Source organism: Indicator indicator, chromosome 4 (genome assembly GCF_027791375.1).
Source record: "Indicator indicator isolate 239-I01 chromosome 4, UM_Iind_1.1, whole genome shotgun sequence".
Classification (NCBI taxonomy): domain Eukaryota; kingdom Metazoa; phylum Chordata; class Aves; order Piciformes; family Indicatoridae; genus Indicator; species Indicator indicator.
The window spans coordinates 46614111-46632115 of record NC_072013.1 but is presented as its reverse complement, the minus strand read 5'-3'; the positions used below and the strand labels follow the sequence as shown (position 1 = coordinate 46632115).

The following is an 18005-nucleotide window of genomic DNA, read 5'->3' as shown; positions in this document are numbered from 1 at the left end:
TCTTCCTTTCCCATGTACCCTGAAACAAGACGGCAATGCCCACTGCCCACGGGGACTGTCCCTCAGCTTCTGGGGTCCCCGAGGGAGCAGTTCACACTTGTCCAGCTCCTTGCTCAGGAGGGGAAGAGGCATTCCCTTAGTGCTGCCCTGGCTCTGCCAGGACACGGCTCGTCCGCGGAGGCTGGCCCGGCAGCCGTGGTCCTGCCCAAGCCACGGGGCCTCAGGGCCTCTACCCCGATCGGGACACTGCAGCTCAGTCAGTGAGCCGGTGATGTACACAGACGAGCGGTGAGTAGGCGATGAGGGTCACAAGCACACTGCACAAGCAACCGCCGGCACCATCCGCGACTCCGTGTGGAAGCGGCGGGACCGGCCGGGGCTGCCCGCTCCTCTCCCCCATGCGTCGCCGTCAGGGGGCGCTGCGTCCCGCAAGGCAGCGCAGCATTTCGCCAGGGGGCGCCCCCGCTCGGTGTCTCGCAGAGAGGCGGAGCTGCGGTGGGATTTCGATGGTGACGCTGTACGCGGAAGCGCTCGGTAGCGCGGGGGCAGCGGCGGTCGCCCTGCCCAGCGCTCATGCAGGAGGAGGAGAGGTGATGAATATTCATCCTGTAGCGCCCTCGGGGGTGGGGCCTTTCCTGGGCGGGTCCCGCCGGGTCGTTGCCGCGCGCTGATGGCGGGAGGCAGCGCCAGGGTGGGGGGCGTCGGAGCCAGCGGCCGGTGAGGAGAGGGTGGGCAGGACCGGGAGTGCGTGAGGCACGGGTTCGGGGGTGCCTATTCCGACGGGGCAGAGGGGAGCTGAGCTTCTCCGGTAGCTTACTGCTTGTTCCCTCTGTATTCCTCCGTGGCAGGCCTGGACCCCGGCTGGACAGTCTGTTCCTGCGGCGGTTCCTGCGGCTGCAGGCCGTCGTTTTCCCCGGCTGGCCCTCCCCGAGCGCCCTGATGTTCCTGACGCTGCTCTGCGTCGCCTTGCTGGGTGAGCCTGGAGGCGTCTGCACCCTACCTCTGCTCCCCATCCCCCTGCTCTCCCACCCCTGCCCTTTGCCGTGTCACTGCTGCTCTTCACTTACTTCACATGCTTGCTTCTTTCTCCCAGAGCAACTGATTATTTACCAGGTCGGCGTCATTCCCAGCCAGTACTATGAGGTCCTAGGCAGCAAGGACTTCTCCGGGTTCAAAACATTGACTGCCGTTGCCCTGACTCTGATCGTAGTGAACTCCACGGTAAGACAGGCTAGAGACTCCCGTGGTTTGGGAGGGGAAGGGAAGGCTGCCCATGGCTGCCAACATGACTTTGGTGATGAAGGATCTAGGTCTGCCCTGGCCCAGTTAGATCGCTGTGCGTGGGATGGATCACTGGTACAAACTGCTTTTATTTCATCTGTCTTCCTTGCCCTCCTTTCAGCTAAAAAGCTGTGACCAGTTTATCTGCAACATGATGTATGTGACCTGGAGGAAGTCCCTCACTGAATACCTTCACAGCTGCTACTTCCAAGGCCAAGTCTACTACAACCTGCATGTGCTACGTGAGGACATCGACAACCCGTAGGTTCCTGTGGCTTCCCTCAGCCTCTTGCGTGGCTTCTCCTGGGCTCCACACTTTTTCTTGACTTCTCTTTGGGTAGGGACTTGAATCCTAGAAGCTTTTGCGATCTAGGCACAAATACTCTCTCCTGTCCTGGGTGGGAGGTGGTACCTGTTGCTAGGAATTCCTGTGACTGCAGGTCATGATGATTATAGGATGGAGGCCCAGCAGAACAGGTATCTAGTGCTGCTGTAAAAGGTGCTATCTGCAAATCCAACCCTTGACACTCAGTTGATGTTGTAAACGGCTGGAGTCAGCACTTCTTCCTGCTTTCACACAGCCAGCACATTAGGATGATCCCTGTTCTGTCTGACCTTCACCAGAGACTCTATCTGAACACAGTTTTGTTAACCTGTGGGAGCCATGGGTTAACAGTTTTGATAACCCCTGGGAGCCACGTCCAGGAAGGGCTTTGTTTTGCACTGTATGAGGACTGCATTTCCCCTTTCTCATTCAAAGGAAGGAAATGTCAGGAGTGACTTGAAATATGGCTTATGCCAGCCCACCCCAAGATCCCTTCCAGTTTGCTTTGTGCACTGTCCTGCTTGCCACGGAGCTACTGAATTACCTGGGCTGTGCAGCCAGGGTCAAACACCTCCCTTCCTCACAACTGCATGCTGTCCTGGATTTCCAGCCACACAGGACACTGCTGTCATAGTTACACATTTTGAAGAGATAAAGATCCTACAGTAGACTTCATGTTAAGAGGTAGAGGCTTTTTTTTTTTCTCCTCCAGTATTTAAAGCAGTTATTATTAAATACTTGCTGAAAAACTAGAAACTGGGGAATTACTTCTAAGTTGTGTAGCTTTATACAGCTGTTTTGAGAACACAAACTCTCCTCCCCTGGAGGGGACACCTCTGGTCTGGTTGCTGCACCAGAGGAGACCATGTCTCTGGTCCCTGTGAGAAATGGCTGCCTTGAAGGGACTCCTAACTATTGTTGATAGTGATGACCTCAAGGAACTGAAGCAGCTTCTATGCTTCTGCTGTCTAGAGCCCCTGGCTGCCTGTCTATGTCACTTTGTTGCACATCTTGATAGTCTGTGTGGCTGTGCAGTAAAAATGTGCTGGATGTCTCAGATGTGCTTTCGTCTGCCTTGGTTTTTCGGCCAAACTCGTTCCCTGCCTTCTTCTACTGGCCCAGTGCTAGAAGGCAGCCTGAGTAAGAGCAAAGAGCTGTCTGCAGGGGTAGCAGCAAGCAGCCCTTAGCTTGGGTCAAACAGCCCTGCCGGCAAGCCTGAAATCACAGCTTCATGATGCTTACACACTTTCCAGCCACCATTGAGGTTGTTCCCATCCACAGTAGATGTTCGTTTCTGATGCATTTTGCAATGGTTTGCAGTTGCAAGGAGAAGTTCAAAAGCCAGTCCTGTCACCAAGACTTCCAGCACTTCCCAGGCAGTGTAGCACATTGGCCATGGCCAGAAACTCCTCCTTTGGTTGGGGGAGGTGGGGATGGAGAACAGAGGCCCCTCACCACATGACTGTTCTGCTCAGGTTTATTTTTAACCAGGGAATGTGTTCATGTCATGCAGTGAAATGAATGAGATAACTGGGTCAGCCTGCCTCACAGTGAGAGACCCAGCTCTCCTGACCTTTGCAGACAGACTGTGTGGGATTGCTGTGAAGGATTTCTCATTACCACCATGCTTCTGCTCAAACATCCAGTTTGATGATTGGTTTTTTTTATCTTGAAATTCCTCAATGAGAACTGGGTATTTAGAGAATGAACTGGAGGGACAAAATAACCTCCCATTATGCAATGCAAACCCATCTGAGTGTCAGATGCATGGTGTTACCCATCTAGAAGGAAGGAAGAGTGGGTTCTGAGTAGCATGAAAACACTTGCAGCTCCTAGCAGGGCACTTGAGTTGGTGTTTATATGTTATCATTACATGTTGGTTAATAGCTCATAAAAGGCAATATCCTGCCATGAGCTTAGAGCACGACTTAAATTATAACTTTATGGGAACAATTACAATCTGGGGAAGGGGAAAAATGATGACTATAAGGTCAGTCAGGGTGAGAGCTGCCCCAAAATTGAATCCATTGCTTTTCCACTCCTGCAAAGTAGTTGAAAGATGAATGTCCTTGTGGTTGTATCTGCACTGATGTCTAAGCAGGAGTCAACCTTTCTCAGTCGTGGCCTTTCCTGCTGTGCTTAGCACAGCAGACTGAAGCTCTCGTCCACATGCTCTGGACAGACAAGATGCTGAGAGTGAATATGCTGAAATCCCTTCTAGCTACCCCAAATGCAACTCCTGCTCAGCAGTGGGACAGATAGGACTTGGGGGGGGTTGGACTATATGATCTCTGGAGGCTCCTTCCAACCCTTACTATTCTGTAATTCTGTGATTGAGGCTGTGTCCCCCATGTGCCTGCTGCTGCTGGGGTGAGGAGGCATGGTGTGCTGCTCTTGTGGGATAGGGGTGGGTGGAAGCCCTTTTTTCCTTGCAGCAAAGGGCCAGAGGGCACTCCATGCAGAGCAGAGGGATCAGCTACTGTGGAAGGGTGGCTTTGATAGAAGTGTTTGCAAATATCCAACAGCTCATGAAGGCCTGGCCTGTGCCCTAGCCTGTCCTGGCAGCTCTGGTGCCTGAGATGCAGCACCAATCCTGAGGGTTTGGGGGAGAGTCAGTAGTTTTTAGTAGCACAGGATGGGTCCATGAGAGGAGTACAGGACAAGGATGCAGAAACCTTTAGCACAGAGTTGGACAGAGGTGTTGAAAGTAGAAAAATGAGTTAATACAAGGAACTGGAAGCCAGGAAGGACCTTTGGTAGGTCCTGGGCTTTGGAGTCACAGGTGCAGGGTTGTTCACCTGCACCCTGTTGTAAGCTTAGGTAATTTGAAGCAGCCTGGCTTGTGCCCTGTTAGGGTTCTTGCCCCTGGGCTTTAACAGAGTCAGTGACTCTTTGTGTTGAGCAGGGACCAGCGCATCAGCCAGGATGTGGAGAGGTTCTGCAGGCAGCTCAGCTCCATGGCCAGCAAGCTCATCATCTCACCCTTCACACTGGCCTACTACACATACCAGTGCTTCCACAGGTAAGGACCCATTCTGGCCCTGCTTTCACTCCTCTTTCCTATGCTGTTTTTTGGAGCCTGTAACCAGGAAGGTACACATGGATGCCTGTACTTGTGGGGGAGTGGTCTCTGCAATCCAAATGGAATTCTGCCTTGGGTTGTGCAGTGCTGGCCCACAAACCCCTGTGAAAGCCAAGATAGATGATGGTTGAGTGTTCTGACTGCTTGAGCCTGAGGGTGTTGGGCTGCCCTTTTGCTGGGATTATTAGATGACCTCTTTTTCTCCTCCTCTAGCACAGGCTGGCTCGGCCCAGTGAGCATCTTTGGGTATTTCGTCATTGGAACGATCGTCAACAAGGTGTTGATGAGCCCGATTGTGTCTAAACTTGTGCAGCAGGAAAAACTGGAGGGAGATTTCAGGTGAGTCACAGCAGAGCAGCCTTTTCACTACCTCTTGGCAGCTCCTGTGAAAGCTGCATTTTTGTCCCTGTTCAGTGCTATGTATGCAGCTACTTCTCTTGTCTGTGACTTTATCTGCACTCCGAAAAATCTCCCTGTGCAGTGCTCTCTCAAAGTCCATGTACTGAGCCCTCTGCAGTCCCTTTCACTGCCCTGTGTCATGGCAGGCAGTTCTCTTAGTTCAGACTCACAGTTCAGTCTCTGGACCACTTGCCTGGTCATTGCTCTTGCTGGTGCCTCTGCTAGAGCGTTGGATGTGTTGAAGAAAACTGCACTTGAAGCTTCCTTGGGTGCAGATGCAAGTTCAGTGAACTGCATCTACTGACAGAAATCAGGTTTCTGTTTCACTACCACCTTCTTTGAAGTTCCCAAAACAGCACAGTCATTCCATATGCTCTGTAGCTCACCTCCTCCCCTTCCCCTGCAGGGCTGGTTAACTGTGTGGCAGGGGCTTTGCAGCTTCCCTGTGGCTCAGGACATCTGGGGACAGCAGCAGAAGCTGGTGTAGCACAGGAGGCCCAGACCAAGGCAGTTGGTTGTGGTGGAGACAGAAATACTGGGTGAGCAAGGTGAGCAAGTCTAAGGGCTGAGATGTGCAGAGTGCAGGATACCAAATGAACTACTGGGTGGCCCAGAAGGAAATCACCTTGTACTAAGCTTTGGTCACTAATGCCTTTTTGAGCCAATTTCAGTCAAGAGTTGCCTCTCACAGATGCAAGAGCAGTTTGTTCTAGTAAGGGTATTGGCTACATAGTTCACTGGCATTTGTGCACAATCCTCATGATGGTTTTTGGTGTTGTCCAGGTTCAAGCACATGCAGATTCGTGTCAATGCAGAACCAGCTGCTTTCTACAGGTTAGTGGCATTCATTTATTTACATCCTTTTAAGGGTCCTCCCAGCTCAGGGCAACCTTGTGGGGTTCATGTTTCCCAGAGGAGTTCCATGTCCTGTTGCTGCAGCTGAAGCTTTCTGTCCTCTCCATCCTGCTGCAGCCTCATACCACCCTGGCACTCTGTTCAGTCTTTTGCATCCTGCACATCATCTGCAGAAATACTCCACAGCAGCTGGAGACAACTACTTTTCCTTTGCATCTGACATTCCCAGAGGCCTGATACAAATTTGGTGCTGACTTAGAGACTATTGCTGATGTTTTGCTAGGTCCTTACCTGGGAGATTGCTTGAGGTCTCATTGCATCTTGTCAAGGTCATAGAACAGCTTAGGTTGGAAGGGAACCTTAGAGATCATCTACTCCAACCTCCCTGCCATGGGCAGGGACACCTCAACTAGACTCAAGGCCTCATTCAAGCTGCCCTCAAACACCCCCAGGGAGAAGGCATCCACAGCCTTCCTGGGCAGCCTATTCCAGAGTCTTACCACCCTCATACTAAAGAACTTCTTTCTGAGATTCAATCTAAACCTACTCTCCCTCAGCTTAAAGCCATTGCCCCTTGTGCTATTGCTGGACACCCTTATGAACAGTCCCTCTCCAGCCTTCCTGTAGGATCCTTTCAGGTATTGGAAGGCAGCTATAAAGTCCTCTGGGGACTTGTAGGTTGCTTCAGGCCCCGTCCTGCTGCTGTTAACCTGCATGTCTTCTGTGGGTAATGGCAGCTATTGCCTGGCACCCTTATCTCTGCTTGCTGTCTGGATCTGACTGTGCCCTGACCCTCCCAACACTCTACTGCCACTCTGAATTTGCTCAGTGTCACTTGCCCCAGACCTGTGCACAAAGGTGGGAGCCTGGCAACACCTCATCACTTCATGGTCCCATGAACTCTGTTGAGCTGCTGCTTGGAGCTTTTAGGATGTTCCACAGAAATGGCTGGATTTGGTTGCTGCACTTCTCTAGCTTGTAGAAGCTGTTAGATCTTTCACCTGCCTAAGCAGGAAGAAACAAAACCTGAGCCCTGTTAACCCTTCTACTTCTTTGGTTTCTAAGCCTTCAGCAAACTTGCTTTAAAAGTGAATTGAATGGGAAGAAAAGCTAAAACCAATATAGCAGTCTCTCCCCATCAGCAAAAGAAATGCTCTGGTCCCTGGTGCCTTCCTTGCATTTAACTCCTTGTGTCCAAGACTTTATCCTTTTGGAATACTCAGCAGCAAAATTTACAGCTCAGTGGTTATCTGAGATGAGTTGTAGGGTAGTAATGCCAAACTGAATTCTAATACCAGATGTATTTTTGAGGAAGGAAATGTATTTTTCTAAGAACCAAGCATCTTTAGAGCTGAGGCTCTTCAAAAACCTTTATCTGCTTTTTTTGGTGCGTGTGCACATCTTGGCCCTCTATGCTCAGCTCCTACTGACTCCTTTGTTGCACGGACCGTGGTGGGAGCATGGGTGTGTGCTGAGCACAAGTGTGTGCTGGGTAGTAAGGCAATAGCTGCTGCTGCTGCTGCCAGTGGGGTCCTGGAATGAGCTGTGGAGCTCTCTCTGCGTTTCACCACCTGAGGGCAGGCCAGCCCTTACGGAGGAGCAGGAGGAGCTGCCAGGCTTGCTGAAGGTGGTGATTTAGAGCTGAGAAGTGCCTCCTTGCTACTGGTTCAGCCTGGCTGTGGGAGCATCACTGCTAGCTTGGGTGGTGGGCGACCTCGTGGTGCCTGTGGGAGGTACCCCTGAGAAAGGTGGTGCTGTGGGGCTGGAGTTGCTTGCACTGGGGGCTTAACTACTTGGAGCTTGTCTCTGTCTCACTCCTCCAGGGTGGGGAACAGGAAGAGGCAGGCTAGGTCTGCTGGCCATGCAGGTGGTGTTGGCTTGATGTCACCTTCTGAACCTCTGCCCTGTCTTTTCTGGTTCCAGCTGTGTAGTGGTGCCCTTCCTCTCTTCCATCCAGGCTCTGCTTAGAAAGTGTGTGTGACCTTGGGTGTGCTTTGCTCCAGGCTGGGGCCTCACTGACAGTGTCTGGCCTTGCCTCACCTCCTCCTTTATGCAGCAGCAGCATCCATGGGCTCTCCGAGAGATTTGCAGGGCTGCTTGATTTAGCCAGAGTTTCTTGGTGAAGCTCTTCAGGAGGGTGTTGAGTTCTTGCTCAGCCTCTTGCTTGGTGGCTGAGGTGCCAGACCCTTTCCAAGCCTCAGTCCTAAAGTGCTTTGCCCTCACTGTGGTGCTCCCAGGACGTCTGTGCCATGTTATACTCTTGTTTTACAGGGCTGGGCGAGTGGAGCACATGCGCACAAACCGGAGGCTGCAGAGCTTGCTGCAGACCCAGAAGGAGCTGATAGGCAAGGAGCTGTGGCTATACAGTGAGTGGGGGCGTTGAGGGGTGGAGTGGGGCAGCTCCATTGTGATGGCCCACAGGCTTGAGAGCCCTCCTGCTAGAGGACCACCGCTGGGTTTTGCTCTCCTGCCTCATGCTGGTGCATGAAAGCCTTGAGGGTGTGTGTTGGGTTGAAATTCCACCCCCTCCAACATTAACTTTACCAGACTAGCTCAGCTGGGAAGCAAATGGAGCTGTATTTACAAGCCAAACTACAATCTGCAATGGAATGCAACGAATATGTACAAATATACAGTATTTACAGGTATTATTTACAATTAACAAAACAGCACAAAAACCCCCCCTGGCCAAAAGACCAGGGAAAGCTGGCTCTCTGCCTCCCCCCTAGCCCTCCTACACAAAGGGAAAAGAGAAAAGAAGCAGGATAGGTTAATACCAGTCAAAACAAAGCATTTAAATTCAGCAGAAGCCTGTTAGTATCTTCCCAGCAAAGAAGCAAGATGAGAAGGACAGAACAGAACTGAAGCCAAGATTGTTTTGGGAACCAAATTTTATCACAGTATATCAGAGGTTGGAAGGGACCTCCAGAGATCATCAGGTCCAACCCCTCTGCCAAAGCAGGTTCCCATAGGGTAGTCCACACAGGAATGCATCCAGGTGGGTTTTGAATGTGTCCAGAGAAGGAGACTCCACAAGCTTTCCATGCAGCCTGTTCCAGGGCTATGTCACCCTCACTGTAAAGAAGTTTCTCCTCATGTTGAGGTGAAATCTTCTATGTTCAAGTTTGAAGCCATTGTTCCTTGTCTTATTACTGTGAACCACTGAAAAGAGCCTGGCCCCCTCCACCTGACACCCACCCCTCAGATATTTATACACATTTATGAAATCCCCTCTCAGTCTTCTCTTCTCCAGACTGAACAGCCCCGGGGATCTCAGTCTCTCTTCATAGGGGAGATGCTCAAGTCCCCTAATCATCCTCATGGCTCTCCGTTGGAAGATATGGGAGATATCCCTCCAATGGAATTCTTTAGAATAATCATTATTTTCCTTTTTACACCCAATAGTGATTTATTTACATTGTTACTACTTTCTGCTCAAAATCTGCTCAAAATCTTAAAGGCATAGCCTAAAAAACTACCACAGGGTGAGCAGAGTGTCTCCTGTAGTCCTACATGGGAATTCTGTTTTGAGCCTCGTAGAGAGCAAAGCTGTGGAGGACCCAACTGAGTCAGAGAATACAAACCCTTAAAAGGGGAATCTCTGCTTCTTTGGGGCAGGTGTTCAATGGCCAGGAAGAGGAGAAGGGCTTGAGGAGCAGAAATCTCTGTGTATGTTGTTGGGAGCTATTCTTTCCTGTAGAGCCTGGTTCTTGAGCATAGTTGTCCCCTGAAAATCTCCCTTCTCCCACTGCCACTGAATCCAGGCTTGGGTGTTAAATGACTGCTAGCATGACTGCTGCCTCCTCATCTCACCAGCACAGTGAACTTCTGTGCAAAATAAGGATGGTAGAAGCCCTGTCCACAGACATCTCTGTGGGAGTTTGGAGACTCAAGTCTTTCTGCCTGTCCTGTGCTCCCAGGCAGACTTCATGGCCAACTGTCCTCCCTCAGAGCTTCCTTTCTGCCCTCCCTCCTGCTTCTCGAGAGTCAAGGAGGCCCCTGAAGAGTAGAAGCAAGCAGGCAAAGTGGCTTTTGCTCCAGGGTGGTTCCAGAACTTGTGTGTCTGTATGATGTTTTTCTGCTCAGGGTCCTGCCCCAAAGTGCTCTTTGCTTGGCAAATGGATTTCACCCTAGTGCTTGTGGTCTGTGAAATCATTTTGGTTGCTCCGGTGCATTGTGAAGGACTGAGGCAAGACCATGGGTCTTCTGACTGGGCTCATGGGCTGCACTTGAGTCTGACTGGGACAGAGGTTCTCACCCTAACTCACTGTCTTCTCTCAATGTGCTTCTTGCCCAGTTGGGATCAACACCTTTGACTACCTGGGCAGCATTCTGAGCTATGTGGTCATTGCCATTCCAATCTTTTCTGGGGTCTACGGTGACCTGACTCCAACAGAGCTTAGTGCTCTTGTCAGCAAGGTGAGCTAAAGGTGATCCCCCTGACCTCATTGCACAGAAGACAGAGGTTGCATGTGGTGCTGGTGGCATTGGGGCTGGGTAACCTGCAGCAATTGACCTCTAGGTTAAAATGCCCCTGCCCATGATGGCATGGAAATGGGAGCTTGAAGGCAGCTGGTATATGATTAACCTGGGAGTGAGAGCTGTCAAGGACACACCTATGTAACTCTTTCCTAGCTCAGACCTCTGTGTCTGGAAAACACCAGAAGATGGTAAAGCTTCTGGCTTTTTCTGGATTCATGCAGTGGTGCAGGCTGTGACCTGGGCTGCTGCCTGCAGTGAGCCTGGCCACCTGCAAGGCTGAGCTGGCTTGCATTCACCTTCCTGACCTGACTCATTCCCAGGTAGTCAAAACTGGCTGGTGATCGAGAGTACAAAGCTAAAAATAGCAAAGTGGACCCTGCAGGCTGAGACACCCTGCTCTGAGCCATGTATGGTGCTGGGGCAGAGCTGGTGGCATGGATCTGCTTGGCTAGGATGAGGCAAGCTAGCTGAGCTCCATGGTGGCCAGCAGGTACTCTGCAGACACCATCCTTGCCCTGGGTCCACCTGGCAAAAGCTGCTGTACTGAGCAGGCAAGCCCTGTACCATTGAACTCAGAATTGTTAGGGTTGGAAGGGACCTCAAAGATCATCTTGTTCCAACCACCTGCCATGGGCAGGGACACCTCACACTAGATCAGGTTGCTCAGAGCCACATCCAGCCTGGCCTTAAAAACTTCCAGGGATGGGGCTTCTACCACCTCCCTGGGCAACCTGTTCCAGTGTCTCACCACCCTCATGGTGAAGAATTTCTTCCTAACATCCAATCTGAATCTACCCATTTCTAGTTTTGTTCCATTCCCCCTAGTCATATCACCACCCAGCACCCTAAAAAGTCCCTCCCCAGCTTTCTTGTAGCCCCCTTCAGATACTGGAAGGCCACAATAAGGTCACCTCAGAGCCTTCTCTTCTCCAGACTGAACAGCCCCAACTCTCTCAGTCTGTCCTCATAGGAGAGGTGCTCCAGCCCTCTGGGCATCAACTTCTTCACTGCCACTTCGCTCTCCTCCTTCAGCTTGCTAGGACTGCTGATATGGCCAAATGTCTGGACTCCCTGTCTGCCTTCCTTGCAGTCACAGAGGAAGGGACAGAGGAAGAAGTTCTTCACCATGAAAGTGGTGTTAAGGCCAGACTGGATGAGGCTCTGGCCAGCCTGATGTAGTGTGAGGTGTCCCTGCCCATGGCTGGGGGGTTGGAACTAGATGATCCTTGTGGTCCCTTCCAACCCTGACTGATTCTGTGATTCTATTCTATGATTCTAAGGGACAGTGCCCCAGCTCGGTGCTGACCCTCGCTCTGGTGTGTGGTTTCTCCCCAGAACGCCTTTGTTTCCATCTACCTCATCAGCTGCTTCAGCCAGCTCATCGATCTCTCCAGCACTGTGACTGATATAGCTGGCTACACACACAGGTGAGCTGCTCTGCAGGAAAGGGAGGTGCAGGACAAGCACAGAGAAGTTGTGAGGAGGCTGCTGGAGTTCTTCCAGGTCCCCTGTGTTCCTGCAGCCTCTTGTTTGTCTAGGATCGGTGAACTGCAGGAGACCTTGCTGAGCCTTGGCAGAAAAAAAAATGATAACTACTCAGAAGCTAAAGCCAGCTGGGATTTGGATGGGTGAGTCTCCTCTCAGCAGCTGGCTGGCCTGCAGCTTATATGCCAGAATGTGGGGCTGTCATGGGATGAAGGTGGCCCTTGATGTTGGTCAGGCTGCACGCAGTCGATTGGAGCAGGTGGTGCTCACTCTGATTTGTCATCCCTGGGACTCATGGGGCAGGGCTGCTGTCACAGAGGCACAGGAGGTCTAAGGTGCCTGATCTTAGCACAATTGCTTACCCCCAGATCTCCTCTTCTTTGTCTTGGTGGCCCAGCAGCCATTCTGGGGAGGACCCGGTGCCAAAGGACACAGCTTTCCTTCTGGAGCGAGTGACGCTCTCGGTGCCATCCTCTGGCAAGCTGCTCATCAAGGACCTGAGCCTCAGGATCTCACAAGGAAACAGTGTGATGATTGTGGGAAACACTGGCACAGGGAAGACATCTCTGTTGAGGGTCCTTGGGGGACTCTGGGAGAGCACACGGGGTAAGGACTGCTGTTCCACATAGCCTTCCCTTTCTGAACCAGGGTTGCCCTGAGTTTGGAGGGTGGCAATGTGTGGTTGTGAGATCAGTGCCACCTTGTCGAGGTGGACGTGTCACTGATGTGTTGTAGCCACCCATCTCTGCTCTGACTCATTGCTTTGCCCCATGTCACAAATTTCCCTTCTCTGGGATTTGTTGACTACTTTGTGGGGCAGGACTGTGCAGGGGGAGGTGGGGAGTTGCTGGCTGGTGCTGCAGGCATGGCATGAGTGTGTTTCTGCAGGGAGCATCAAGATGGTGACCTGCTTTGGCCCCCGGGGTGTGATGTTCCTGCCGCAGCGCCCCTTCTTCACTGATGGAAGCCTGCGTGAGCAGGTGAGCCCAGGAGCTGTCTCTGTTCTGGCCCCAGCTCTGCTCCCAGCTGGAGTCCTGCCCTGTGAAACCTGTGTGCTGCAGAAAGGCCTGCAAGGACCAGAATGCTCATGGCTGCTCTTACCCTTGTGCCTGAATTTATGCCAGCGTCGTTGCATCTCTGATGGACTGTGTCTGGCTCCCTTTGACATGGCTTCTTCTGCTCTCTTAAACAGGTGATCTATCCCCTGAAGGAGGTCTATCCAGCTTCAGGTACATGGAAATGCGTTGCAGCAATCAGTCAGCTCTGTGGTGTGTCAGCTCCCTGTCCTGCACCCAGTGCAGCTTCTTCCCTACCATGCCCCATCAGGAGTGCTCCTCCATTTCACTTTTGTTGCTCTCTGCTTTTCTTTGGAAGATTTACCTTAGTGTAGGTTAAGGTCAGGTCTGTGATGCCTCCCTTTTGGGAGGTAACTTGGAAGATTTACCTTAGTGTAGGTTAAGGTCAGGTCTGTGATGCCTCCCTTTTGGGAGGTAACTTACTCTCTTTATTCGAACATACTGTCTTTGTGCAATGAGCCAAGCTGGCCGTGCTTTGCATGTTGTGCTAGGCACACAATATACATTGAGGCACCTTGCTGTTGGGATACATCTGCTCTGTCTGGTACAACCTGCCTTTGGGCAAGCTGTATTTACCTTCATCTCATTTTCCATCCCCCTCCATCTTGCACTGTTCCTCTTTTTCAAATGATATGCCAGGACTTTGCATGCTTTTGAGGTCAGGCTGTGTGGATCTCTTCTCTCCCCTACCCTGTTCCCAAGCCAGACCACACATGGACTGCTGCAGCTTGAAGATGTCCAAGTCTAAGCTGTGACTGTGGGAGTCACAGTTTTGCAGAGAGTAACTGCAGCCATCAGTTACTGTTGTGGCTCTTCAGCATCTTCAGGGAGGTACATGGCAGATCCACAGCCCTTCTACTCAGCTTCTGTAGCTGCTGACTACCATTTCAAGCCTATGTCCTGCTGCATGGCTGGTTCACCCTGAGATTTTTCTCATCCCACATAGGAATTTTTTTGCTGGCTGTTAGCAGAGCTCCACTCCCATGACTCCACCACTTGCAGCATATGGTGGGCAGTCAGCCATAGGAGAGCAGCTGGTGGGCAGAGCCTTGGCAATAGAGGCCTGGATCCTTGTGTTCTGACTGTGTGCATCTGAGACCATGGACTGAGCCAAGTCTCAGGTGTATCAGTAGGGCCTAGCTACCTCCTGCCAGGCTGCTTACAGGTTTGCTTAACATTTTTGAGGAAGGTCAGTCTTCAGGAGCTCTCTGCACCAAAGCTCAGGAACTGATAGAGATAAGTGGTCAAGTCAGCTACATTGGACCACGTAAGATCCTCCAATCCTTCCCTCCTGCCCCACTGGCTCCTCCAGCACACATTGGTGGTCTCAGCACACATTGCCTCTGCTTGATGCTTGACTGCTTTCTGCCCCAGGGTCTGCAGATGATGAGAGAATCGTGCGATTCCTGGAACTGACTGGGCTGGTGAGTTCCCAGCAGTGCTGTTGCCTTCTTCCCCAGTGCCACCAGTGAGGGAAGGAGGGATGAGGTTTTGTGTGGGGACATTGCAGCTGGGACAGGCAGGGGAGGAGGTTGTGGAAATTGGAGAGTAGCAGGAAGGGGGTGGTTATGCTCGGGGCTGGCAGGGTTGGGGACTGTGTTTACAAGTCTGCTGTGCTCTCTGCAGACTGATTTGCTGGCAAGGGCTGGAGGCCTGGATGAGCAGGTGGACTGGAACTGGTAAGCTCACCATCTGCATGAATCTGGGTGATCCTTCTGGATGGGGAACACTTCTAAGCAGATGCACATTGCTGCTGGGCTTGGGAATGTTTGTATCCACCTGTGAACTGTAGGAGGTGGGCACCTTACAGGAGCAAAGTCTTCATGCCCAAAGCATCAGTGGCAACAATCACCATGCACAAGGGTGCAGTGCCAGTCCCAGCATGGAGGGAGACAGGGGGGGCACACACAGGGACAGTTGCTTCCTGGGATCTGTGATATCAGTAGCCATAAGCTCTTTTTCTGGAGGGAGATCGGTGAATCTTTACCCTGCTGCAGGTATGACATCCTGTCCCCAGGGGAGATGCAGAGGCTCTCATTTGCACGGCTCTTCTACCTCCAGCCAAAATATGCAGGTGAGTGAGTGACTTGCAGAGGCAAAGAGGGCAAGGGGTGGGGGAAGGCAGGGCTTTTGGTGTAAAGAAAAGCTGGTACAGAGACAGCTCATGAAACCTCTGCTTTGCTAGCACCGTGCTTTGTCTGCGCCATTGTTTTAACAGCACAGCACAGAGAGGATTCAGGGGTTGAAACTTCCTTGTCTGTGGAGGTTGGTAACTCAGGAGGCTGTGTCTAACACATTCTCTGGGAACTCGTGATTAATATTCTTGGTGCAGGTCCAATGGAACCTGAAGATGCTCCTTCTCAGCCTGCTGGAGCATCTCTTACGAGCAGAGGCTGAGAGACCTGAGAGCAGACTGAGAGGGGATCTTACAAAAGCATAGAAATAGCTAAAGGGTGGAGGTCAGAAGGGTGGGGCTGGGCTCTTTCAGTGATGGCAAGTGATAGGCCCAGGGGCAGTGGGTGCAAACAAGAACACAGGAGGTTTCACTTCAACTTAAGGAGAAACTTCTTTACTTTGAGGGTGACAGAGCACTGGAACTGGCTGTCCAGAGAGGTTGTGGAGCCTCCTTCGCTGGAGACTTTCAAAACCCCTCTAGACATGTTCCTGCACAACCTGATGGAGGTGGATCTCCAAAGGTCCCTTCCAACCTCTACCATTCTGTGACTCTGCTCTCGATTTCCCATGTGGAGAAGTGTGCATTCCAGGGAGCATGGCATTAGCTGCTGTGGCTGAAGCTCACAAACCTTTATAGTGTTGTGGAAGCAACACGGGAAATGCAGCTGTGACACAATAAAAAGAGACAAGGAGCAGTAGGAGAAATGGTCCTGAAAGTTCTCAGAAGCAGCTCCCATTAGCACATGGGGCTAATTCCTTTGCACACCTAGACTGCTCGTGATTGTTGGGTTGGCAGAGATGGCTCTGTTGGAGGACTTGTGATGAGGGCTGGTGTGGGCGAACAGAGCTGGTGTCAGTAGCAAGTATCTACAAGTACCTCTCTTCCCCTGAAGCCTGTTGCATAGCTCAGTGCTGCCTGGGCAGAAGGAACCTGCAGATTGCAAACTGAAAGCTGTAGAGACGATGTAAACAAAATTTAATTTATCTGCTCCAGCTCTGTAGTATTTACATTTAACTGACAGAAAGGTGCCTCAGGCCATCCTGGATGCTCCAGATGGGCTCTGGGCTGGAGGGGTGCACAGGCTATTGCTCAGCCCACCACTCTGGCACATGGCCTGCCTTGAGAAGGTCACCTCTTGGCTTACACAATGGTGGGGACAAGGCAGTGGCTGGCAGCTGTTGAGGGAGAAGAATGAACAGCACTATTTGGGTGGATTTGTGGTCTTGTGGGGAAGGGCAGCTTTCCCCCTTGCATGACACCAGCTGTGCCAGAGGCACATTGGAGTCCTTAGGCTTCTCCTCGCTTGTTTCCTGTAGCTGCTCTTGGTGAACGCTGTTTAATCTGTTCTCGGGTAGTTGCTATTCTTTTGCCTAGGGGGAGATGACTGTTCAGGAGAGGATTTGAGGGGCTTACAACTTTTCTCTCAGTGCTAGATGAAGCCACCAGTGCCCTGACAGAAGAGGTGGAACATGAGCTGTACCGTGTGTGCCTTCAGCTAGGCATGACGCTGATCAGTGTGGGACACAGGGCCAGCCTGGAAAAGGTGAGGAGACTGCTCCCACGCCCTCCTGGTGGTGGCCAGACAGGGGAGGTAGAGAGGGTCCCTGGCAACCATAAGAGATTGACTGAGGCTCAAGAGCCTTGCTGTGGGAGGACATACTCTTGTAGACACCTTTCTGTCACTGTGTTAATGAATTGCAGTTCCACAGCTGGATTCTGAAGCTTCATGGGGAGGGAAGATGGGAGCTCACTCGATCTGAGAAGGTGAAGCGGCTCCCAGCTGGAGAAGGATGCTGAAAAATGGGACCTGCTCTGGCCAGCTGCAGAACCTGCACGTGTGTGAGAGCTCTGAAGAGCAGGCAAGCAGCTGTCAACAAGGGATTCACCTAGCATAAGACCACTTCTGGATTTTGCTGCTGGACACAGCCAAATATGAATTCATGCTGTGGGGTTCTGCCAGGAGCAGACACATCTATGCCACTCTTCTCCCAGCCCCCTTCTCTTGCCTCCCTGCTTCTCATGGGGAAAGGGCTGAGCTGTTAGGCTGCCCAAAGAGAAGGTGCTGCTTCCTGGGGCTTGTAGAAGCAATGACCACAGGAACTCCAACTTGTCTGGAATGCACTGGTGTGAGGCTAGGATGCAGCCTCCTATTCTACCCTCTGTGCCTCACTGGGACCTCTGTGTCTTTGATACACAGCTCTGCAGAACAGACTCCTACTCCCATGGCTCTGTTGAAAGTTGTGGTCCTGAGCAGGAGCCAAGGAATGTACTGGAAGGGGAGCAGAAGGCTGGCACAGCAAAGGTCTCTCTGTATGACACAGGGTTACAGGTCAAAGGAACATATTTGTATTAAAGCCTGGGGCCTGTTTTCCAGCAATGTTTACAGAAAAGAGTCAGTATTTGCTAACCAGGCTGCTGCAGCTTTTCTTTCTGGCCTTTGCTTTGGAGGAATTGCTTAGCAGAGGTCCTGGCCTAGACTCTTGCTGAAAAGCAGAGAAGGAGTAAGAGTAACGTCCCTCTCCAGGGCTGGGCATCTGTCCTTTTGCTATCTCCACAGCTACTGCAAAGCACAAGGAACACCATTGAGGGCTTTTGGCCCTCTGTTTTTAGGAGAGGAAGCAGAACTCTTCTCCTCTCCCTGTTCTGCCTGTGATGAGTAGTGTTCTCTCCCCTGCTTCCCATAGGTGTGTGGAGATAGAGGTTTGGAAGGTCTCTGTTGCAGAGAGGTTACTTTGAGACTGCAGCAGAGGTGTGGTCTCTGAGCACTTACTGACCAGCACTTGCCTAGTGACATTTCTGGACACGGCCCCAGCTCTGCAGTGGAGGAGCAGGAGGTGGCTGCTG

The 18005-nt window shown here is 51.7% G+C and overlaps 1 protein-coding gene across 2 annotated transcripts; it reads left to right on the top strand.

The window, feature by feature from the left end:
- Nucleotides 1-1402: 1402 nt before the first annotated feature.
- ABCD4 (ATP binding cassette subfamily D member 4) lies at nt 1403-17054 on the top strand. 2 transcript variants are annotated; one of them, XM_054400071.1, is made up of 15 exons: nt 1403-1542; nt 4512-4628; nt 4902-5027; nt 8214-8308; nt 10240-10361; nt 11760-11851; nt 11963-12052; nt 12307-12515; nt 12798-12889; nt 13102-13138; nt 14360-14409; nt 14612-14664; nt 14983-15059; nt 16589-16704; nt 16863-17054. In XM_054400071.1, exons 1-15 carry the CDS (start codon nt 1433-1435, stop codon nt 16956-16958), a joined length of 1482 nt encoding a protein of 493 aa, XP_054256046.1. In that variant the 5' UTR covers nt 1403-1432; the 3' UTR covers nt 16959-17054. The 2 variants fall into 2 exon arrangements, with proteins under 2 accessions (XP_054256046.1, XP_054256045.1); XM_054400070.1 differs by lacking the exons at nt 1403-1542; nt 4512-4628; nt 4902-5027; nt 8214-8308 and adding an exon at nt 5897-5921.
- The last annotated feature ends 951 nt before the right edge of the window (nt 17055-18005 follow it).

Coding starts and splice junctions, on each gene's coding strand:
- ABCD4 (XM_054400071.1), top strand. CDS start 1,433: ATGATGTATGTGACCTGGAGGAAGTCCCTCACTGAATACCTTCACAGC. Junction 12,053..12,306: donor GCCAGCTGGGATTTGGATGG/GTGAGTCTCCTC, acceptor TTGGTGGCCCAG/CAGCCATTCTGGGGAGGACC. Junction 16,705..16,862: donor ACAGGGCCAGCCTGGAAAAG/GTGAGGAGACTG, acceptor AATGAATTGCAG/TTCCACAGCTGGATTCTGAA.